At 46.3% G+C, this 23,434-nt stretch overlaps 1 protein-coding gene across 9 annotated transcripts in view; it reads right to left on the bottom strand.

The window, feature by feature from the left end:
- Positions 1-1,485: 1,485 nt before the first annotated feature.
- The window catches only part of CNTRL (centriolin), a 90,600-nt gene continuing 68,651 nt past the window's right edge, over positions 1,486-23,434 (bottom strand). For 6 of the 9 annotated variants that reach the window (XM_069575225.1, XM_069575231.1, XM_069575229.1 and 3 more), the window contains 18 exons: positions 22,516-22,646; positions 22,233-22,373; positions 22,003-22,129; positions 21,095-21,259; positions 20,250-20,409; positions 18,688-18,803; positions 18,386-18,603; positions 15,247-15,404; positions 14,067-14,140; positions 12,855-13,043; positions 12,234-12,459; positions 10,567-10,772; positions 9,498-9,638; positions 7,884-8,156; positions 7,651-7,713; positions 4,208-4,414; positions 2,134-2,274; positions 1,486-1,926 (listed from right to left, as the gene is read on the bottom strand). In XM_069575225.1, the coding sequence (XP_069431326.1) occupies positions 2,215-2,274; positions 4,208-4,414; positions 7,651-7,713; positions 7,884-8,156; positions 9,498-9,638; positions 10,567-10,772; positions 12,234-12,459; positions 12,855-13,043; positions 14,067-14,140; positions 15,247-15,404; positions 18,386-18,603; positions 18,688-18,803; positions 20,250-20,409; positions 21,095-21,259; positions 22,003-22,129; positions 22,233-22,373; positions 22,516-22,646 (2,655 nt within the window). In that variant the 3' untranslated portion in view covers positions 1,486-1,926; positions 2,134-2,214. Of the gene's footprint in view, positions 1,927-2,133; positions 2,766-4,207; positions 4,415-7,650; positions 7,714-7,883; positions 8,157-9,497; positions 9,639-10,566; positions 10,773-12,233; positions 12,460-12,854; positions 13,044-14,066; positions 14,141-15,246; positions 15,422-18,385; positions 18,604-18,687; positions 18,804-20,249; positions 20,410-21,094; positions 21,260-22,002; positions 22,130-22,232; positions 22,374-22,515; positions 22,647-23,434 lie in introns of those variants that run through there. The other 3 variants (XM_069575228.1, XM_069575227.1, XM_069575232.1) reach the window with 3 other exon arrangements.

Here is a 23,434-nt window from a genome sequence, read left to right on the forward strand (position 1 = left end):
TGCACCTATGAGGCCCTCCTGAGTAGTAATTGGTGCTCAGTACTCTATGCGTTTGACATTCCAGTATGATGTTCAAGTATTTTTCATGGACAATAAAGTGTTTGATGCAGTGATTTTGATTTTTTTTTGGGGGGGGCGGGGTGGTGGCTGGTGATTTTTACATAATCGTAGTTGGAGGGAGTAGTTTCTTTGGAAAGACGTCTTTTGAGACCAGGTGTTTGGTTTCATACACAAATCACCTTCTAAATCAATAACACTGTAGTTTCAGGAAGTTCTCCACACCCCTGTTTTAAGTGTGCTCTCTTGGCTCAGAGGTTAAAGAGTCTGCCTCCAATGCGGGAGGCCCAGGTTCGATCCCTGGCTTGGGAAGATCCCCTGGAGAAGGAAATGGCAATCCACTCCAGTATTCTTGCCTGGAGAATCCCATGGACAGAGGAGCCTGGTAGGCCACAGTCCACGAGGTTGCAAAGAGTCGGACACAACTGAGCGACTTCGCTTTCACTTTTATTATAAACGTGTGGCTCAGTTCGCAACCTTAACGGAAGACAAATGATTCCTGTTCACGTGGCAGCTTAGGAAGAAAGTATTTTACCCCCATTCAGCACATGGACAGACCAGGAAACTGTCCTTGAAGGATTTCAGTAATTGTTGAATAGGCCAGGCTTTTAAGCATCTTGCCAAGACTTGTGAAAATGAAACAATGTAAGTAAAAAAGACACCAAATCAGCTTTACATTGGAGGTAGATGTTTTCTAGAACTTACTGGGTGTTAGTTTTATGCCATTTTCACTGTCTTTAATCATTTATCCCATGTCAGTCCCTATCCCAGACCTTAATGGTCCAGCTCTAGGCAAACAACTTAGGAATATAAACCTCAGCAGGTGGTCAGAGAATAGTGCTATACTATATATAGTAACATGGTATATAATACCTATTCTGGTTCAAAAGCTGTCTAGGAACCTACAAAATAGTTCCTGGGAATATTTTAAAACAACCCTAAAGTCTGAACACAGTTTGAATTTACCACTGAGTCGGATTCTCCAAGGGCTTCCCAGGTGGATCAGTGGTAAGGAATCTAGCCGCCAGAGCAAGAGACACGGGTTCGATCCCTGGGTTAGGAAGATCCCCTGGAAGAGGAAATGGCAACCCACTCCAGCATTCTTGTCCGAATAGTCAAATGGACAGAAGAGCCTGGTAGGTCACAGTCCGTGGGGGTCACAAAGAGTCGGACGTGACTGAACGACTGAAAATGCACGTGGATTTTCCAAAATTCTAATTTTGCACCAAAGAATGTTTCTTGCTGAGGAAAGGCATCTGAAGTATGTATTATGGTTTTATGACAGGCATTTTCAAATCACTGATGGATACAACATACTTCAACCTGCAGACAGAGATGGAAAGCCATCTCAAAGATTTGACATTCTCTTGGAATTAGGGTAAAAAATATATGGCTTTACTGAAGATGTGTGAAATGTAAAGTCAGATGTCAGACCCACATTTTATCTTTTATTTTCATATGAAAATAGATTTTAAACAAAATCCAAAAATAACTTCTGGCACTATAAATAAAGAGGAGCCTAAGTATGTTGTTCTTAACATTTCTAACTACAGATTTTACCAGTTTATAGATTCAGATCAGCACTGGTTTCATAATAATGCATTTCAAAGGTTTAAAAAAGAAAACCCTCAGCCATATACGGCCCTGGTTCAAACAGTATACAATATTCCCGTATGTGCAGGGGACTTCCAAACCGCTGACAGCCGCAGCAGCAGTGGGATGAACCGCGGTGGGGTTTTCAGCATCTGGACTGACTGGCTCTCGACAAAAACCAAGTGACATTCTAATGAAGTTAGTGAGGTAGTGGAGAAAGCTGTTTCCTCATATTTAGGCAAGAGAATCTTCCTCCATCTGGTTGAGCCACTTGTCCTACAACAGGATGAGAAAGTACTAAGGGTGAATTCCTGCAACAGTAAAATTCACACAACTAGATGATAGCATCATGGCGAACAGGTAAATATATTTGAGTACTTCTTTGGAAAATTGTTTTAAGATGACCCATCGTACAAATTACCCAGGATAAAAGTTAAGACGGTTACTTTTCTTAAGAGTGTATGATAAGCTACAATCCAACACCTGCCAGTTGAAAGTGCTAGTCATTTATAGGTAACAGAGCTTTCTGTCGCAGGCGCCCGTGAGCAGGGGCTGAGGACAGCATCAGTGTCGGTGGCTGTCCACTGATCGTGGCGGGCCTTGCGGAACTTGACGGAAGGAGCTCTGGAAAGAAGGAGATAAAGCGTTCGGCTCGGAAGCCAGACCCCCAACTCCAACCTAGTTCAGATTTTCATCCCACATAACAATAGACTGAGACTCCGGAACCCAACATACTTCTGACAAAACCCTCTCTACATGCTGCAGCTCTCCCGCCGCCTCCGTTGCCCTCCTGGGCCTGGGACGCTGTGGGTCTCGCGGCCACGGGAGCTGAAGACTTCAGCTGGCACCCACACCCCTGCGTGCCTGTCTCCCACTCTTCAGGGCTCACCTCCGGAGTCGCCATCTCTACAAAGCTCTGTGCCTCTGACACTCACCCTCACGGCCTGCCCTGAGGCCCATGACGGTCCTGGCTTGTATCTGACTTGGGTCCTACCGTGGAAGATTTAAGGTGATCGCATTCACATCGTGGCTCTGCTGCTAATGAGCAAGCTGTGTGTCTATTAAAGACGCAAACTGGCCTTGGATGTTCTTGGGCTCACACGCAATACACTGCTCTGCAGTGAAGAGAGATCAGCGTCTAAATCCTGGTTTCGTGTTTCGCTGTGACCGTGACATCATTTTTTGTTCTCTCCAGTTTATTTATAGAGAAGGATAAATCCTGGTTCCCAGGATGTAAGGGAGGCGGTGCACGCAGTGCTCAGTGTGCACACGCTGCGTGCTGAGTCGCGTCAGTCGTGTCTGACTCTCTGACCGTATGGACTGTAGCCCGCCAGGCTCCTCTGTCCCTGGGATTCTCCAGACAAGAATACTGGAGTGGGTTGCCATGCTTTCCTCCAGGGGATCTTCCTGACCAGGGATCGAACCCACAAGTCCCACATCGCAGGCAGATTCTTTACTGCTGAGCCACCACACCCCCACACTAGGCATGCAACATGGTAGCTATTATCTGACAGGAATACTGTCTTCCTATTTACGGATTCCATTAATATATTTTATGTTCCTTCTAAATAATTACTAACCTCATCTAGGTCTCACACAGAAAACATGTAAAATCCAGTGCTGTGGTTTTTTAAATAGATTCTGAATTAAGAGTTCAAACTGTGTTCAAACTTCACTTAGGACTAACAATTGGCACAATCACCTTTCCCAAGTGGACAGACTAAACTGGGATACAAGTTGGCTTCAGAGGTCTCAACTCTTCTATTTTTGACTGTGCCACATGGCTTATGGGATTTTAGCTCCCCAATGAGAGGCAGACCGGGCCCTCGGTGGTGAGAACACAGAATCCTTAACCACTGGACCACCAGGGAATTACCTAAACTCGTTATATTTACCAAATAGATGATAAGGAAATCCAAACAGTGGAAAGCCTTCATAGGAGAATTAACTATGTCCCTGTTTCCTAGTTGATTTTCTAAATCATCAGCTTATCCTCTTTACACATCTACTACCAACCAATTGATTCCAGTTTTCCCAGGGACCATGAAAACTTTTGTGAGTCTTCCCTAAGACAAGTTTCCCCGAGATCTGAAGGTGACATTCGTGTCCTTCCACCTTCAAATCTTGGGGAAACTCATGCCTTTTGGGCTTCCCTGGAGCTCAGCTGGTAAAGAATCTGCCTGCAATGCAGGAGACCCCGATTCGATTCCTGGGTTGGGAAGATCCACTGGAGAAGGGATAGGCTACCCACTCCAGTATTCTTGGGCTTCCTTGCTGGCTGAGCTGGTAAAGAATTCGCTTGCAATGTGGGAGACCTGGCTTCAATCCCTGGGTTGGGAAGATCCCCTGGAGAAGGGAACAGCCACCCACTCCAGGATTCGGGCCTGGAGAGTTCCGTGGACAGTATGGTCAGCAGGACTGCAGAGCTGGGCAGGACTGAGCGACTCTCACTTTCACTGTCTTGTGTCCTTCTGAGTCTCCTCTAGGCTGTGGGCCTCAAAGCTTTCAGGGACTTTCCGTGTACAAGCCAGACCACTTATGAAGAGCCGCCTCCTACCTGACTTGGTCCAAGATGGGAGTCCTCTGCAAGGGAAGATTCGCGCTGAGACAGAGTGGCTGACGACGTGGACTCCACCGACGTGCTGGTGACCAGCTCCCCTAAGGCATCGACCTGCCTCCTCAGGCTGTGTAGTGTGCCCTCGGTCTGCCGCTTCCCTTCGCTTAACACTGCTGCCTGCTTGGACATACAGTGTCGGAGCTGGGCCTGAAAGTGTGACGGGAAGACTTAGGGCTTTACAGAGGGATGCGTCAGAACTAGTGCTGAGCAGCTTCCTCACGTTTAACATTTGAAAGGCGAATCTGACTGTCAGAACACAGAAGTGGCTGCTGAAAATCCTGTTGTCTTCAAAAGTTAAAGGGGGGAAGGTGGGGCGGGCAGGTGCCAGACGTCTCCTGTGTGGCCTCGTTAACTGGGCCTTTCCCTCAGCCTGTGCGCCACTGTCACGACCCTCGGGGTTTCCGCTTCCTCCTCGTTAGACGCCTGCTCAGACTCAGATGGCAGGCTCACACTGAGGCCTTCTGAGTGTCTCACAGTGTACGGAACCCTCAACCCACAGTGCTTCCCGGCTCCCCCACGGCACCTCTGAAACGATCCTCTAGTCAACGCTGCCAGCAGGCACTGTCCCGCAGAACTTCCTGCGGCGACAGGAATGTTCCATGTTCTAAATCTGCCGCCCTCTATGGTAACCTCTAACCATGTGTGGCTGCCGAGCACGTGAAGTGTGCTAACTGAACAGAATTTTTAACCTGGTTTAATGACAGCGAATTTCCATTTAAACAGCCACGTGTGGCCGGAGGCTATCTGATGTTAAGGGCCTTCACTCCCTCGGAACTGCACGTGGCTCCCTCCCAGGCCTCGAGGCGAGTGGCCGCTCTCCAGAGACGCACGCTGTCCTCTCTGGTTCTACCCGCCTCACTCTCCTTTCCCAGCGCCCCACTATACTCTTCACCCCCACATTTTTAGGTCAGGCCTTAGGAAGCATCGCTACTAACAGAGCTAGGGGAGGTGACGGAATTCCAGTTGAGTTATTTCAAACCCTGAAAGATGATGCTGTCAAAGTGCTGCACTCAATATGCCAGCAAATTTGGAAAACTCAGCAGTGGCCACAGGACTGGAAAAAGTTGGTTTTCATTCCAATCCCAAAGAAAGGCAATGCCAAAGAATGCTCAAACTACTGCACAATTGCACTCATCTCACACGCTAGCAAAGTAATGCTCAAAATTCTCCAAGCCAGGCTTCAGCAATACGTGAACCATGAACTCCCTGATGTTCAAGCTGGTTTTAGAAAAGGCAGAGGGACCAGAGATCAAATTGCCAATATCTGCTGGATCATGGAAAAAGCAAGAGAGTTCCAGAAAAACATCTATTTCTGCTTTATTGACTATGCCAAAGCCTTTGACCGTGTGGATTGCAATAAGCTGGAAAATTCTTCAAGAGATGGGAATCCCAGACCACCTGACCTGCCTCTTGAAAAACCTATATGCAGGTCCGGAAGCAACAGTTAGAACTGGACATGGAACAACAGACTGGTTCCAAATAGGAAAAGGAGGACGTCAAGGCTGTATATTGTCACCCTGCTTATTTAACTTCAATGCAGAGTACATCATGAGAAACGCTGGGCTGGAGGAAGCACAAGCTGGAATCAAGATTGCCTGGAGAAATATCAATAACCTCAGATATGCAGATGACACCACCCTTACGGCAGAAAGTGAAGAAGAACTAAAAAGCCTCTTGATGAAAGTGAAAGAGGAGAGTGAAAAAGTTGGCTTAAAGCTCAACATTCAGAAAATTAACATCATGGCATCTGGTCCCATCACTTTATGGCAAATAGATGGGGAAACACTGGAAACAGTGGCTGACTTTATTTTTCTGGGCTCCAAAATCACTGCAGATGGTGATTCCAGCTATGAAATTAAAAGACGCTTGCTCCTTGGAGGGAAAGTTATGAGCAACCTAGATAGTATATTCAAAAGCAGAGCCAATACTTTGCCAACAAAGGTCCGTCTAGTCAAGGCTATGGTTTTTCCAGTGGTCATGTATGGATGTGAGAGCTGGACTGTGAAGAAAGCTGAGTACTGAAGAATTGAAGCTTTTGAGCTGTGGTGTTGGAGAAGACTCTCGAGAGTCCCTTGGACTGCAAGGAGATCCACCCAGTCCATCCTAAAGGAGATCAGTCCTGGGTGTTCACTGGCGGGACTGATGTTGAAGCTGAAACTCCAGTACTTTGGCCATCTGATGCAGAGAGCTGACTCATTTGAAAAGACCCTGAGGCTGGGAAAATTTGCGGGCAGGAGGAGAAGGGGACGACAGAGGATGAGATGGTTGCATGGCATCACCGACACAATGGACATGGGTTTGGGCAGACTCTGGGAGTTGGTGATGGACAGGGAGGCCTGGCATGCTGCGGTTCATGGGGTCACAAAGAGTCGGACAGGACTGAGCAGCTGAATTGAACTGCTCTTTGGAAGGAAAGTTATGACCAACCTAGACAGCATATTGAAAAGCAGAGACATTACTTTGTCAACAAAGGTCCGTCTAGTCAAGGCTATGGTTTTTCCAGTGGTCATGTATGGATGTGAGAATTGGACTATAAAGAAAGCTGAGCACTGAAGAATTGATGCTTTTGAACTGTGGTGTTGGAGAAGACTCTTCAGAGTCCCTTGGACTACAAGGAGATCGAACCAGTCCATCCTAAAGGAAATCCGTCCTGAATATTCATTGGAAGGACTAATGCTGAAGCTGAAACTCCAATACTTTGGCCACCTGATGCAAAGAACTGACTCATCTGAAAAGACACTGATGCTGGGAAACACTGAAGGCGGGAGGAGAAGGGGACGGCAGAGGATGAGATGGCTGGATGGCATCACCGACTCGGTGGACATGGGTTTGGATAAACTCTGGGAGTTGGTAATAGACACGGAGGCCTGGCATGCTGCAGTTCATGGGGTCGCAAAGAGTTGGACAAGATTGAGCGACTGAACTGAACTTACAACTAAATTCTAAACACCTATTTTCAGCTGCCTACAGACAGACATCCTTCCCTGTGTGTCTCATGAAGCCTTCAAGTTCAACATATCCTGAGCCAAACAGCTTCTCATTTGACACCCAAGCCTACTTTTCTGGTTTCCCCAGTCCCTCCCCCGACCACAGGCCTGTGAACCGCGTCTTCATCAGCGCATCTCTATTTTCTGTCTGCGGGTCCTATCAGTTTCAGCTGAGGCAAAGCAGCATTACCGAGGGTTCAGGAACCCTGGGCTGAGCACCAGAACTCATGGTTCTGAACCCTGACCCTGGCGCTGATTAACTGTGACGCCAACCTCTCTGAGCTTCAGACGTGTAACCTATAAAACTGCCGCGAGAGCTGCGACAGAGCACGTTCCCCCACTCTCAACAGGCTGAGCAGCTTATACTTTTTTTTTTTTTTCTTTTAAAAGGGCAACCTTGAGTCGATCTTCACGGTGACGCAGTTTCTCCCGGAGAGCTTCTCCACGCCAGTGTTCATCCTTTTTCAGAGGAAAAGGGAACCATCAGAGAGTCTCTGAGCACCACCGTCATAACCAACCCACCTTTCCCTCCTCCCACCCTCCAGTCTGTCTGAACTTCTCTGGGGGAGGTGGGGACCAAAGGGCCCTTTCAGGAAGTCCAGGGAACAGCAGGATAAACAAGCCCTTACCATTATGTGAACGTGAGAAAAATGCAGTTTCTCTTCAAAAGGTGATAGCTTCTCACTCAGGGCGAATGGAAAGTTCTCCTTCAAGCTCTCCAGCCCTCCGTCTAGGTGTTCGCTCCTTTCCAGAATGGCCTCCAGGTCTGCCGGCAGCTCCGGGAGAAACTGGTTGAGGTTCTTTAGGCTGGCTCTGATCTCGTCTTTCACTTCAGACTTAAGCGTCCTCATCGCTTCACTGATTTCTACTTGTCTTCTTTCCAGATCTTTCTGGTTTACCATCTACAGAGCGAGTGAGAGTCAAATACCACCAGGTACTGGAACTGAACTGTTATTTAATGATTTAACATTTTAAATACATGTATCATATACCAAAAGACCTACAAATGTTACTTATTATGATTAGAACTGTAAAAATTTGCCATTTTCCCAGCTACTCAAGTATCTCTAAGCTACCAAGTGAACGATTTTACTGGCCTTCCAACCGGAGCGACTCCCGTATGGAAAAGCCCAGGGTGGTGCTGCGTGCAGGTGGCCCACACCATCAAAGCCAGCCTCGCTGCAGCTGGACAGAGCTGGGCTCCAGCCCCACCTCCAATAGACAGCACCAGGACAACTCAGGGCAAGCTAGCTAACTCCTAAACCTCCTGTGTCCTGAAACGTGACAGCTAGGTGAGAATTCATATGCGGCACCTTAGTGGTCTTCAAATGAGAAAAGGGGCATTTACTGAAAGAAGCCGTAGGTGGTCTAGGTTATAAATGTTAGCACTGAACGGGGCTTAGCAAAGGTCTGCTTGAATGTTTTCATTTTATATGTGAAGAATCTGGTGGTGGGGAGTCTGGAGGTTTCCTCAGGTGCCACAGATTGTGTTAAATACCCGAGACCACTCTATGGGGCTCTCTCCATAAAGAGCACGGTGGAGAAACTACAGTCATACTCTCTGCTAACTGCCCTCCCAAATTTAGAGAGGCCGAGGGGCCTTTAAAAGTAATTTTTTCTTGAGCCAAACAGGGGGTGGGGTGGGGTGGGATGGTGTGTGTGCGTGTGCGTGTGTGTGTTTTGGGAGGGTGGTTATAGGAAGAGATGAAACTAAAGGGCCACATGGGGTCATCCAAAGGACAAAGTGTAGCAGGGTCAGTCGAGGGGCCCGAGTGGGCTGACTAGAGAGTTCTGGGGCGGCCCAGTCCCTGACACGGGCTGAGGGACACAGGGGGGTCTAGGGTGAGACCCTCCATCGAGGACGAACCGTCCTCCTCTCCTCGGCCTGGCTGCACAACAGATGATCAGAGGTTTCCTTGGGAGTTTGTCTCTTACAGATTGGTTTCTGGCATAAAATCTAGTATTTCAACATAGCACTTTGGGACTTGATAAAATTTTATGCTGAAGAACTGCCATTTTTCTTTCAAAAACTAACTTAAGTTTGGTGAACTTGAGGCATTTCAAAAGTGTATCTTGGGGGCATTTTAAGAGTGTATCTTTAACAAATACTTTCTTCTTGTGGAAAGTTCTAAATTTCAGGACTAGAAGAACAATCTGATCGCTAGTCTGACAGTCTCCACAGAGCCGCGCCCCTTGCACGAGCGCCGCTGAGACCAGCCCTGCGCCCGGGGCTGCGGGCTCACCTGCTCCTTGAGCTCCGCGTACTCCTGCTGCATCTGGCTGAGCTCCCGCATCAGGCGCCGGGCCCGCTCGTGGTTGTCCTGCGCCACCTGCTCGATGGTTGCCATCTCCTTCTGCATGGAGCTGTTCTCCTGCTTCTGCTCCTAGCAGGGGAGGAGGAGAGGAACTCAGGAGGGGCGCGCGGCTGCCTGGCACACTCACTAGCTCTGAGACTTCGTTTCCTGTCTGGCCTCCAGCTATAAAAGGGACGATCGACCAGCCTTCTGCAGCAGCGGTGGTAGAGCCGGGAGCAGAAAGCCTGAACCCTAGGTGTGCCGTGTTACCACTGGGATCAGGTTACCCTCTCCTGTCTGGGAGACGTGGACAACAGCCACCATCACAGGGCCCCTGGGAGGATTAAAGCCTAGACACCTGCCTACTCTCTTCGCAGTCCTGTTGCGCGACACTGTGAGTGGTGCTGCCCTCTGGGAAATACATCCGGACGCAAAGCCACACTCACACTGCAGGGTGACATGAACTCCTCCAGAGGGTTAGGAAAACCCTTTTCTGGGACAGCCCCCATCACTGCCCATCGGTCTCGAGGCATCAGAAACTGTTTTCAACTCATCTGAGTACCACCACCCACAATTTGTCTCAGGGATGAGAGCATGACAGATTGAGCCTCCTAGTTTTAGGATAATGATTAAAGCCAACGCTGACCAGAAAGGGCACGGTGAGAAAGCCTGGGAGCACAGACTGCAGCTGGGGAAGAGGGTCTTCAGAAGCTTTCCCGCCCCCAAACCCCTGCACCCTCGCTGGAGAGGTGTGCAGAGGCTGGCTCGCCGAGGGTGCTGTCTGAGCCTGTGATCAGCGTTCCAGCCAGCCAGCCGACTCCGCCAGGGCTGAGCCCAGACACAGGCAAAATCTACCATTAGCTTCAGGCACAAACTACGCAAAGAGGTACCCAAAGCAACAGTTGGGTTAGGGACTGGGCTGCCCAGTCTTTTCTCTACATGGAAGCCAGCCGTATGCTAGTTAACAATGGAAAGGCGTCAGCACACAAGTTGCCGGGGCGGGGCAGTGGGTACTCACGAGAAGGGTCTTCTCCAGCTGGCTGCGCTGGGTCTTGAGCGCTTCCTTGAGGCTGGCTACCTGCTTCTCAGCTTTCTTCCTCTCTGTCAAGAACTGGTTTCGCAAGAGGCTGAAGTCTGCCCTCATAGAGTCGGCCTCCTTCTGAAGAGCCAGCAGCTCAGCTGACTTTTGCAGCAACTGCTGCTCCCGTTCGGAGAGCTGGCGTTCTGAAACAGCATTTCAGGTAGTTTAGCCCGAGGCCCTGGGCTGGCTGAGGACAGACCGCACAGGACATGCTGCTCACTCAGCCACTTTCTTCCGCCAGCCAGCTGTCTACCTCCCCCGACCCATGCCGGCAGCCCGGAGCAAGGTTCAGAGAAGGCTGCCCTTTGATGTAGTTTGTTCCTGAAGGACCTGATTCCAGTGTGACAGGCGGCCACCATTTCCTCTTGAGTCTTTGAGACCCGAGAGCACCAATCCTGGGAGGCGCGTGGAACACGGAGCAGACTGCCGAGACGCCAGTTACTTTCTCACTTGCCCGTTTAAATGTCTGTTCACGCCCCTTCTCCACTGTTACATTTCTAGCTGCTCCACGAGGCGCGCGGGATCTTAGCTCCCCGACCAGGGATTGGACCCGCGCCCCTGCGTTGGAAGTGCAGAGTCTCAATCGCTGGGCGGCCAAGGAAGCCCTGGAATGCTTTGTTATAAACCTCCTTTCAAATACAGGGAGGGGCACAGTATTTCTTCCTTCATGGGAGGCAGCGCAGGGAAAGAACAGCGGCTCTGGAGTGGCATGAGCCTTATTTTCTCCAGAAGGAGCCCATTTCCTGGTGTTTAATGGGGACCATGCGTGCAAACACCTGATGCATGGTGAGTATACTCAACAGATGACGCTCACACGCAACAGTGACACCTAACACAGGTCTTCCTGACCGGCCTGCGTAAAGCAGCGCCCTGCCCGGACAGCCCTGCCCAGACATCGCTTCTCACGCCTCTGCCGGGGTCGGGCTCAGCATATTCAGGCTTGTTTCAGAATGTGAAAGGTTGGGTCTGAATCAAGAGTTCCCAGGGAAAAAGGAGTAATAACCCTTTCAAAACCCAAGTCCTCAAAGTTTCCACAGGGGAGAACATCATTTTCTGAGCATTATTAAAATCTGAAGTCTGAGGGAAAAAGAATTCATTTACTGACGTAAGAACCATCTTTTGCCCTGGAGTCAAGTTCATTTATGTATGGCTCAAAAGAATAAACAGACCCAATGGCCAACAACTGTATCATAGAACTGTTAATATTGTTTTTTGTAACAGGCTGAGATGAAATGGATCATTGTTCCAAAGCTCAGAATTAATGTAGTTTTATAGAAAGCCTTTAGGGCACCTTTTGGCACTTCTTTGCCTTAATATTCCACTTCCTTGAAAAAGCAGTCTCAAAGAAAGCGATAAAGTCAAGGAGAAACACCTGACTGTGTCGGGATCAAATTCCATCTCTATAAAGACAGACTCTGTTTGCTCTGGGCCGGCCTCCTCATCTCTCGCAGGACCCGGAGGACCGAGTGAGGGGCTGCACGTCCCCCACACCGGTCCTGCGCCCTGTCTGGGCCACGGCCGAGGCCCGGGCCTCCTCCACACGCTTCGTAGGACAGTCAGCGGGTCCCGCCCCCCCGACCCTGGCAGCGCTCCGGAATACATACGGGTCTGGGAGAGCGTCTTCTCCAGGGTCTCACCCCACCTCGCCTCCTGCTGCAGAGTCCTGGCGCGCTCCTCGGCCCCCAGCACCTGGCTGAGCACCTGGTCCAGCGTGCTCTTCTGGTCTGCGATTTCCTTTTCCAGCTGCTGCTGCTGCTCCTGCAGGGTCGCTCGACTGGCTTCTAACTTTTTTTCTTCACTTTCTCTCTCTTTCTGGAGTCTCTGAAACGTCTTATTAGAGAACACCCTCAGTTAGTCACCAGCTAACAAACAACGTCCCACGGGAATCTTCATGGACACTAGTTGGACTCCAGTTCTAACAGAAAGTAGCGAATAGCCCGCGGTGATAGAGAGGGAGTTCTCTTTGCAAAAGACATCAGGTGGGGACGGAAAACGATCTGGCTAGCATGTGAGGAGGGGATACGCAGGAACTGACAGGTGGCCACCACGGTTCTTTATGGGGCCTGTCCTACAATATTAATACCAAGGGAGGCAAAGAGCTGGTGTGAAATCCCCCTCAGGTCACACAGGGCAGGCACAGCGAGCGAGACCCAGAGCGGGAGCTCCTCAGCAGCGCTCCGCCGGGGAAGCATCTTCTCTTCTGCAGCGCCCGCGGGGTGTGGTACCGTCTCCTGGCGGGCGAGTTCAGTCTTGCTTTCCTCCACCTCGTTCTGAAGCGCTTGCAGGTGCTGCTGCTTTGCTTCCTCTTCTTTCTGGCAGACTTCCAACCTCTTCATGCATTCCTGGAGGTCCTCCTGCAGCCTGGTCTGCTCGCCAAGCAGGACGTCCTGGCGCTTGGTGGTGCGGAGCAGGTCCTTCAGGGCAAAGAACAACTCAAACCACGGACAGAGCCGCCTTCACTAGGGCGCCAGTGCCACAGCTGCGCCACCTAAGCCCGGTGAGATGGAAGCTCCACATCCTTCAGCATTGCAGCAAACATGCGAAGGCACCCAGAGCTCCATCTAATCACTGACTTCCCTCTGTTTAGTACCTAAGATGATACAACCTCAGCAAGAGACTTGATTCCTCCGAAATTTAGCCATCTCGTCACTGAGCTGGGAATAAACACCACCCACCTCACAGGATTGCTAGGATTAAGAAGAGCTGTGAACAAGCCTTAATTCTGACTGAAACTGAACCTGACGTCATGGTTTTGTTACCATCTGAAATATTTATACAGGTTTAAAAAAATTCACAAAACAATAAATACTTCTTTCTTCAAAGAACCCTAATTAAACGCTTTTGGAAAAGTTTCCGTATTTCTAGTAACATAGAAAATGTTCATAAGAGCCGTGTAAGACTTTCTGAAGGACAGAATACTTTGTAAGTCTCATCCATCTTAGAAACACAGAATCGTAAAGGCAGAAGGAAGAGCATCAGGTGTCCAGCCTAACCCGCCACTTACAAAGCAGAGACTAAGGCCTGAAACTTGCCGGAGGTTCTTTGGAACTCAGCTCACGGCAATACTCTCACAGGGCAACACTGAATCCCTGCAGGAAGACGCTGAGAAGCCTAAAGGCCTCATCTGTGCCACGGGGAAGAGAGGTCCGTCTGGTCCCTGAAGCCCCCAGGATGGCGGCTGAGCAACTACGGGGGTCTTCTAGCCACCTTACTTACTAGCTTTGAGCAAAACATTGTTTGAATGGAGAATTCTAGGGCTAAAATAAACTAGAAAATTATTGCTCTGCATCAAAGGTTTTGCATATATTACATTTGTGTTAGATAAGGCTCTACGGGACCTGCTCATATGAGAAGGAACCAGCCTCTGACCTGTTATTTCAAGCAGCTATCTGCACACCTGCGGGACACTACTGGAAGGTTACGTTTGTTAGGCTCACCTGTTTCGCTAGGTTCAAATGGTCTTGGACGTCAGCTAGTTCCTCCTGTAATGAGTTTACTGCTTCTCGTTTTTCTACAGAAATAACGTTTACATAGAGTAAGAAATACATATGCATACGTTTTCCAGTTTCCCATCAGTCCCCTTAAACATGTAGACTGACAGTGCATTCATGCTTCCTTCTGTCACGGTGTAACAGGCGACTCCGCCACCCTATCTTATTCAAGGCCGAGAGAGAGGCACATGTGCAAGCCAGACCTGGGCTTGGGGCCTTGCGTTTTTTAAAGACTTACATGTTTAAAAAAACAAAGATTAACACGTTCAAAAATTCATAATTAAAAAAACTCACACACAATACCTAGTGTTGATGAGGTGCGTGGTTTAAAAACAGGTACCTTCCACACTGCTGATAAAAATGTAAATTTGGTACAACCGTTCAGGAAGACAATTTGAAAATAAATTTTATTATCTGTACTGGTTTTGTCATTTACTAACTGGGTGAGCTTAAGCAGGTCACTTCTCGCTTAAGCAAGTCCTGAGGAAACTGGGTTTAAGCTGGCTTCTTTAAATGGGGGAAATCATAGTTTCTACCTCATAAAAATGTTATAAGAATTAAATGATAAAATGCATATGAAACATCTACAATCATGCCCAGTACACAGGAAGTGTTCAACAAGTATACTGTTGGCTGGAATTACTTAGTAACATAAATAAACAATCATGAGGATTTATAAAGATTTGGTCATAAATACGTTATTTCCATCTTTGCTTTTAAATCTATACACACACACTACCCCTCAAGGAAAAATCTTGAAGGATATTTACTACATTGCTAGTAGAAATTATCTCTGAAGAGTGTGGTCAAAAGTAACTTTTGTCACTTTGCTATGTTTTAACACTGTTCTCTAAGGAATATGAATTCATTAAAAAAAAACAAACCAGCTTTACTGAGATGTAATTCACATATAATGCATTTCACCCATTTAAAGTATATAATTTCATGGCTTCTGGTAAATTCAGAGTTGTTCAACCATCACCATACCCAATATTAGAACATTTTTCTCACTTCTAAAAGAAACCCCATGCCCTCCAGCATGATCTATTTCTGTAATAAGAAAGCAAACAATTAAACAAAGACTCCCGCAGAAGGAAGACAGTTGCCTCCCCGCCGCGCCTCTTACCCTGGAGCTGCTGCTGCACAGCCGCGATGTCTCTGTGCAGTGAGAGCTTGTTTCTGTTTAGCTGGTCTAGTTCCTGGTGCAGTTTTCTGATATCCAGTTCCAACTTTTCCAAGTCTGATTGCTTTGCTTTGCTACTCTCTTCTGTGGCTGCTAAAACCCTACGATACAAGCGAGACTATTAGGCCGTCAAACACAAAATGTCCAAGCACAAATATGAGACAACTAACGAATAGTGTTACGTGTCACAATGCAGCTGTGGAGTCTGGATGATATTAATAAATTATTAATAATTTACTAACATAACAAACATTAATAAGTATTAACAAACTGTAAGGCTCTTCAACCCATTCTTAAAAAAAAAAAAACCCTTATTTTCAGCTTTCCAAATAGAACATTTGGAAATGTTTGTCATTTCAAAAAGTGACTTGCTAAAATTGAAGTTTTATAAAAATCAGGGACAATATGGATAGCACTTATAATTCCAAACATGTGATTAAAATGGACTTAACTTATAAGTGAAAAAGCAAAAAACGCAATTTTATGTATAATAAGATTTGTCAAAAAAAAACGTACGTATGAGCATGCGTTCCTTTACATGAACAGGAGTCACACTGGGGACTGTTTGTTTTTTTTTTCACACTATGGACTGGTTTTTGTCTGGCTTCTTTCACTGAGCATAGTTACTCTGAGACGCAGCCACATAGTTGCATGTTATTAATACTCCTTTGCTTTCTGTTGCCTCGTAGTATTCTATGGTCTGTTGCTATTGTTCAGCCCTAAGTCATGTCCGACTCTTTTGTGACCCCGTGGACTGTAGCCCGCCAGGCTCCTCTGTCCATGGGTTTCCTAAGCAAGAACACTGGAGTGGGTTGTCCTTTCCTTCTCCAGGGGATCTTCCCAACCCGGAGATCAAACCCGCGTCTCCTGCGCCAGCAGGCAGACTCCCTGCCACTGAGGCACCAGGGAAGCCCATTCGACGGTGCACCTGTGTGTGTGCTGTGTCCTGTCCAACTCTTGGTGACCTTATGGACTGCACCCTGCCAGGCTCCTCTGCCCATGGAATTTCCCAGGCAACAATGCTGGCGGGGTGGCCATTCCCTACTCCAGGAACTCTTTCCAACCCAGGGAGTGGACCTGTGTCTCCCGCATAGGCAGGTGGGTTCCACGCCACTGTGCCAGCTGGAAGCCCATTCGATGGTATGCATATACCATAATCTGCCAACCCATCCAACAGCTGATGGGCATTTTGGGTGTTTTCAGTATCTGGCTACTGCAAATAAAGCTGCTATGAACACCAGTGTACAGTTTTTATACAGACGCAGGCTTTAACCTCTGGGCTTCCCAGGTGGCACCAGTGGTAAAGAACCCACCTGCCAATATAGGAGACACAGGAGATGTGGGCTTGATCCCTGGGTTGGGAACATCCCCTGGAAGAGGGCATGCCAACCCACTCTACTCTTCTTGTCCGGAGAATCCCATGGACGAAGGAGCCTGGTGGGCTGCGGTCCACAGGTTGTGAAGAGGGGGACACAATGGAAGCAATTCAGCATGGCCGCGTGCGCACACGCCACACGCTCTCACCTCTAGGTGTGGGAAAGCCACATCTCCTGGTAGGTGTACGTGTGCATTTTTAAGTCTAACTGCCAAACTATTTTGCAAAGTACTCTTACTGACATTCTATACTCCCACCAATTGTGTATGAAAATTCCTTGATAGAATTTGGTATGGTCAGTGTTTAATCTATTCTAATAGGTATGTAATGATATTTAGTTGTGGTTTTAATTTGCATTTCCTTAATTGTTAATGACACTGAGCATCTTTTCATGTGCTTATCTGCCATTAATCTATTTTCTTAAATAAAATGTTCAAATTTTTGCCTATTTGCAAATTGGGTTCTTCATTTTCTAATTACTGCGTTTTGAGAGTTCGTGATCCATGTATGTACATCCTGGGTACAAGTCTTTCATCAGATACAAGTTGCAAAGATTTCTCTCTCAGTCTGAGATGTCTTTTTATTGCCTCAACAGTGTCTTCTGCGAAACAAGTTTTGTTTGTTTTTTTTTTCCCCCAGCCACACTGTGAAGCTTGTGGGATCTTAGTTCTACAATAAGGGATTGAACTTGCCCTCTTGGCAGTGAAAACATGGAATCCTAACCACTGGATCACCAGGGGATTCTCAAGAAACAGAAATTTTAAACTTTGATGAAATTCAGTTTTATCAACTTACTTTTTTACGGATCACGCTTTCAGGGTCTTATCTAAGGAATTTCTGCCTAACCCAAGGCCATGAAGATTTTTTTACCTAGTTTTTCCCTTACAAGTTTTATATTTTGGTTTTACCTTTATGTTTATGACCCATTTTGAGTTAATTTTCATACTTGGTGTGAGTATAGATCAAGGTTCATTTTTTCGCAGTGCTTTTAGCAACATATTTTGGAACCATCTCTCCTCTATTTTGCATCTTCGTCAGAACCAGCTGTGCATGCTCTGTGAGTTCACTTGCAGACTCTGCTCTGCTGCACTGGCCTCTCTCCCAACCTTTACGCCAAGCCCACCGTGCTTCCGACCACCATGGCTGCGCACCGTCTCAGAATCACACGCTGTCGGCTCTAGCTTTTAGTCTTTGTTAAAGTTGTTTTGGCGTCATATCTAAAAAGTCTTATATTCTAGGTCCTCTGCATTTATATCCTAGGTCCTCTGCATTTATATCCTAGGTCCTCTGCATTTCAATAAGAATTTCAGAATCAGATGGCCAATTTCTATTTAAAAAGTCTGTTGGGATTTTAATTGTGATTGTTTTGAATCTACAGATCGATCTGAGGAGAACTGAATCTTAACAATGGGTTACTACTGGGCCTTCCTACCCACAACAAGGTATATTTCTCCACTGACTCACATATTCCAAGCATACATTATTTTACTTAAATCACAAGTTATTAAAAAAAAATGCTTTAAGGGAGGAAAAAAGCCTAAAAGGAAAATTCATCCCAAAATGCTACTGGTGAATTGTACTGTGATATTGAGTTTCTGGTGTATTTTGTATTCCTTTTTTTGCCTTTTCCAATTTTTTAAACAGTGTCTTTGTAATGCTTTGGCCTTCCAGAAGGGGCCTTGCAAGCTTGTTCGCCCCTGCTCTCACCGTTTGGTCTGTGCCAGCTTCTTCTCCCAGCTGTCACATTTCTCCTCGAGATCTTCCTTCTGTTTGCACAAAGACTCAACACACAACTGCAACGCTCGGGTCTCAGCAGTGGTCCGCTCAGCCTCTCGCTTGTCCCTCTCTAAGAGCTGCTTCTGCCACTCGATCTCCCCTCTCTGTCGCAGGGCTGTCTGCTGCAAATTCTCCAGCTCCAGCTTCTCCTAAAGAAGGTGAAAGAGGACTCAGCCGTACAGATGGGGAGCGGCTGCGTGGTCGGCCAGCAGCGAAATGCCTTGGCGTCTTACCTCCAGCACGTCAGCCTGAGTCTTCTCTAACTCAGACATCTTTTGGTCATGCTGTAGCTTCAAAGCTCGCAGCTCGTTGTTCTCAAGTTGCAACATGTCCAGAATATTCTTAAGTTCTAACAGAAACAAAGCATGGTCCAGGCTATTAATTGAATGTGGAAACATTTACAAAATGAAACAGAAAATAATGCTATTGGCTGATGTAACAATAGGTAATAAAATACATATTTGTTGTGCTGAATTAATGGAGCTAATTAATTGCATTTTGAATGAAAAAATCCTTTAAAAGTATTGCTAAACATTAATTTGCTGAAAAAATTTAAACAAATATTCAAAAAAGATCTAGTTCTAAAAGAACTTATACCCTACCTAAAAGATTTTAAATCAAACAGAAAAACTTCAAACTATATCAGCTGAAATTTATATATCAATTCTTTTGTCCTCTGAAATATAGATTTCTAAATATTAACAACTTTTTCTGATTATAAGAATATTTGTTCATTATAGAAAATCTGAAAAAAGTACAAAAGAAAAAAATTGAAACCCATCATTATCCTACCATCCAAAGATGATCACCACTGCAACAGCACCTTGACAATTTCCTTCCGGAAGCTTCTGTGTGGGCATATACACACCCTCACACACATATTTTACTTTTTAAATATTTTGGTGGCTCAGACAATAAAAAAATCTGCCTGCATTGTGGGAGACTCAGGTTCGATCCCTGAGTCAGGAAGATCCCCTGGAGAAGGGAATGGCAACCCACTCTAGTATTCTTGTTTGGAGAATTCCATCAACAGAGGAGCCTGGCAGGCTACAGTCCACGGGGTCGCAAAGAGTCGGACACAACTGAGTGACTTTCATTTCACTTAAGACTTTAACGGTCTGTTTTTCTTTAAGTTTTTTTTGACGTGGACCATTTTAAAGTCTTTACTGAATTTGCTGCACCAGGGCTTCTCGTTTATGCTTTGGTTCTTCAGCTGTGAGGCATGTAGGCTCTTAGCTCCCCGACCAGGATCAAACCTGCACCCTCTGCACTGGAAGGCGAGGCCTTAGTCACTGGACTTCCAGGGGAGTCCCCCCCACATATTTTTTAAAACAAGTTAAGACTACATGCAATGCTTGGTTTTCATCTATTTTTTCACTCTTATCAGTATTTTTGCATGTCATTAAATGTTAAAATATGGTTTTTAAATTGGTCATTTGTTTCCAAATTTTGTCATAAATTCTACTATAAGTAACTCAGCTAAATTTGTTAAACAAGGAAATTAAGGCTTATTTCTTAATAAAACTGAAAAAGAGAAATAAATATTGCTGTGATGTGCATAAATGCTTGCCCTCTCCAGATAAATATAAATGGCTACCTAGTAAGTTTGACAGGTGTGTATTTTAAGAGTTTAAGACACTGGGAGGTTGTTTCATTTTATAATTCAATCAACAGCCTGTAAGTGATCTTTCATCACACTCTGGTAGCAATGAAAATTTTGCTTTCAGCTAATTTAAATATTCCATTTATAACCTGCCTTTCTTTGATCAGAACTAAGGTTAAACCCTAAACTCACCAGTTTTATGCTTAGACATCTGCCCTAAAACTGCCTGAAGACTTTCTTCCTCTTTTTCAATTTCTTGCTTTATAAGTGAAAGCTGATTTTTTTTCTCACTAATCTGGACATTCAGTTCTCCTTTCTGAAAACTCAGTTCTTCCAGAAGACCTTTTAGTTCCTATGCAAAGAAAAAAAGAAGAAAGTCAACCCACCTCTACCAAGTTATGAACAGAAAATACTTTAAAATCAATTGTTATTAACTGTCTCACATATAAATTCTCATTTGAAAATAAGCTCATCTTGTGTTTTACATTAAGAATAGCGCTGTATTTACACTAACATATTTACATTTAAAATGTATATGCAATTATTACTATGGGCAAGGCTGTGTGTTACAGAGAAAAGGCTGATTCAGGTCCATCTCCTGCCCTCCAGGGGCTGTTAGTACCTTTGGGGAAGTAAGGCCAGGGACAGAACCATGATCAAGAAAGGCTGAGGTTCTGTAGGAAATGTGCAGAGCGTTACCAACTCAGAAGCAAGATAAATCGCTTCCAGGAAAAGCTGGGGAAGTCCCTTAGTGGCGTGAGGCTGAACTATGCAAACTAGGTCAGATCTGGGCATTCCCAGAAAGGAAAGTCCTGAAGAAACAGCATGAGAAACGCAGAGGCTGAAGACCTCAGGCATGGCCAGAAAACACGGAGGGCCAGCGGCACACGACAGCCCCAGAGGCTCGAGACTAGCGAGCTGGCGGGGCGGGCGGCGAGACTCAGGGACTCATGTCTGCATCTTGGGGGGACCAGCAGAAACATCCAGAAATAAATCTACAGAACTACAGGGCCCTTAGAAAGTACTGAGAGACACACCCTGATGTGGCTGCACTTCTCAGTCACTTCAGTTTCCCCCAACCTCAGCGCTTGCTGGAGGTCAGCTCTGGCCTGGACCATGCTTCCCTGGAGCAGGTGCAGCTCCTCCTTCTTATGCCCCAACTGTCTGTCCAAGACAGCCATCTCCTGCTGCTGGCCCGTCACCTGCATCAAAGAGAGGGAAAGAATACGCAGCTTGACCAAAGTGCTGAGATGGAGGATATTTCGTCCAGCCAAATGCTGTGTGGAGGTGGTAGTCTAATTTTAGTTATCTTGGCCGCAAGAGTCAGAAAGGCCAGGCTGGGGAATGCAGGCATGACATGCCTAATAAAGGCCCTGAGCTCGCTCAAATCACAGTGAGAACAATGACAGGAAAGCAACGATCACCCCTCAGGTCAGGGTTTCAAAGAGCTTCTCTATCTGTGCTTCATTCCAACTGACACCACCCTGGCAATGAAAGTCAGGCAGGGATTTAAGAAATTTACTCGTTTTGTAAATTTAAAACTTACAATTTTAAGGGCAATACATATTCAGTTTCAGACAAACAGAAAATGCAGACACGTGAAAGGAAGGAAACAGACAACATTCACTGCCCTCCCTTATCAGAGGACCATGTTTGCACTTTGGCAGAGACTAAAAATTCAAACACAAATATTTGCACACACACTTAACATAAACGAGCTCAGAAAGATCATGTTTTCACACTCACTCATTCAATAAGACATTGAGTTGAGATTCAAATTTGGGTTGGGCTCTATCCCTATCCACTCGGATATATGGCCTCAATCCCACTTTACTATGCATTTTCCAGTTTTTCCCACAATCAAACACATATCATGTTTATAACCGCAACACGAACGGCGGCTCCCCAGCCCCAGGAGCTGGCTTTCAAGGCGCTGCTGCCATACCTGGCTCTTCAGCTCACCCAGCTCTGCTCTCTTGGCCTGCAGGAGGGCCTCCGACTCCCTCAGGACCTGCAGGTGATGACCCTCAGCGCGCTCTGCGGTCTCGATGTCTTTCTGCAGCTTCTGCAGCCTACAAAGCACCGGCAGCACTAGAGCAAATCGGTAGAGAGGCCGAGCCCCGGGGGCCCTCACCCGGCACAGGCCCCGCGAAGCCGGGCAGAGGCCGTACTTACTCTTCTGTTAGTTTCTCCTTCTTCTTGTTTAAACACTGGAAGTCTGAGTCTTTTGCTGCAACAACTTTGTTTATCTCTTTCAAGATTTCTTCTTGCTCGGTTTTGTGCTGCTCCAAATCCTTTGTGTCAGCCTGCAACAATCTGAAATATATCGCTTTATTTCCCCCAGACTCCTTAACCTCGACATGACGTGTTATTTATCCTAAAGCAATTACCATCCTCTTAGAATCAAACTTCCCATTCATCTCACTGGGTGTATCAGTGGCCGAGCGAGTCTGCCTACCTGAGCTGCTGATCAGCTTTGACAAGGTTAACAGCTGTTTCCTGAGCTCTCCTTTCTAACTCCTCAGCATCTTTCTCAGTTTGCAACAAATTCCTCTTGGCATCAGTGAACTTTTCAACAGCATTTTTTGTCTAGAAAAGAAACTGTCATTAAAAGCAATTCAGCTGCAATATTCTCTTACAACTATTGGGATTGTAACTTGGCACAACTCTTAGAAAACAACACCGAAAGAGTGATAGAAATGTTCATTCACTTTCACCTGCCAGTTCTCAGAAAAGAATTCAGAACTGCTATATAAAACTGCTCACTGCATACTGAGACAATGAAAGGCTTGACAAATAATTGATTCGGTAAGTGATAATGCATCAACACAATGGAATATTGCGTAGTCTTTAAAATAAGATGACAAGGTAGTAACATGGAAGAATGTTAATGATAAAATGTTAACTAAAAAAATAAATTTAAAGTGGTACAAGCACTATAAGAGCGACTATATAAAACTGTATCTTGTCAACAAAGAGAAAGGCTTTCAAAATTAAAAACAGTAATTTGAGGGTGGTGAGATGGTAGATGATTTTCTATTTAAAAATATTCTGTACTATTATTTTTTTCATGTAAAAGTTATCTAAACCAAAACATCCACCCCCCTCAAAAAAAAATTTAAAAAGAGAAGAAAAAAGTGAATAAATAGCTACCCAATTAAGTGGCACAGACGTTATTTTACCAAAATTCCCTCCATAGAGATTTTTCTGTTAATAAGATTATTGATTTATCTCCAGCTGAGCTGGTCCTCACTGCTGCGTGTGAGCTTTCCCCAGTCACGGTGAGTGGGGACTGCTCTCCAGGCGCAGCTGCAGGCTCCTCATTGCAGGGGCTTCTCTTGTTGCGGAGCACAGGCGCCAGAGCTGGGGCTCAGCGG

Source organism: Ovis canadensis, chromosome 2, assembly GCF_042477335.2.
Source record: "Ovis canadensis isolate MfBH-ARS-UI-01 breed Bighorn chromosome 2, ARS-UI_OviCan_v2, whole genome shotgun sequence".
Lineage (NCBI taxonomy): Eukaryota > Metazoa > Chordata > Mammalia > Artiodactyla > Bovidae > Ovis > Ovis canadensis.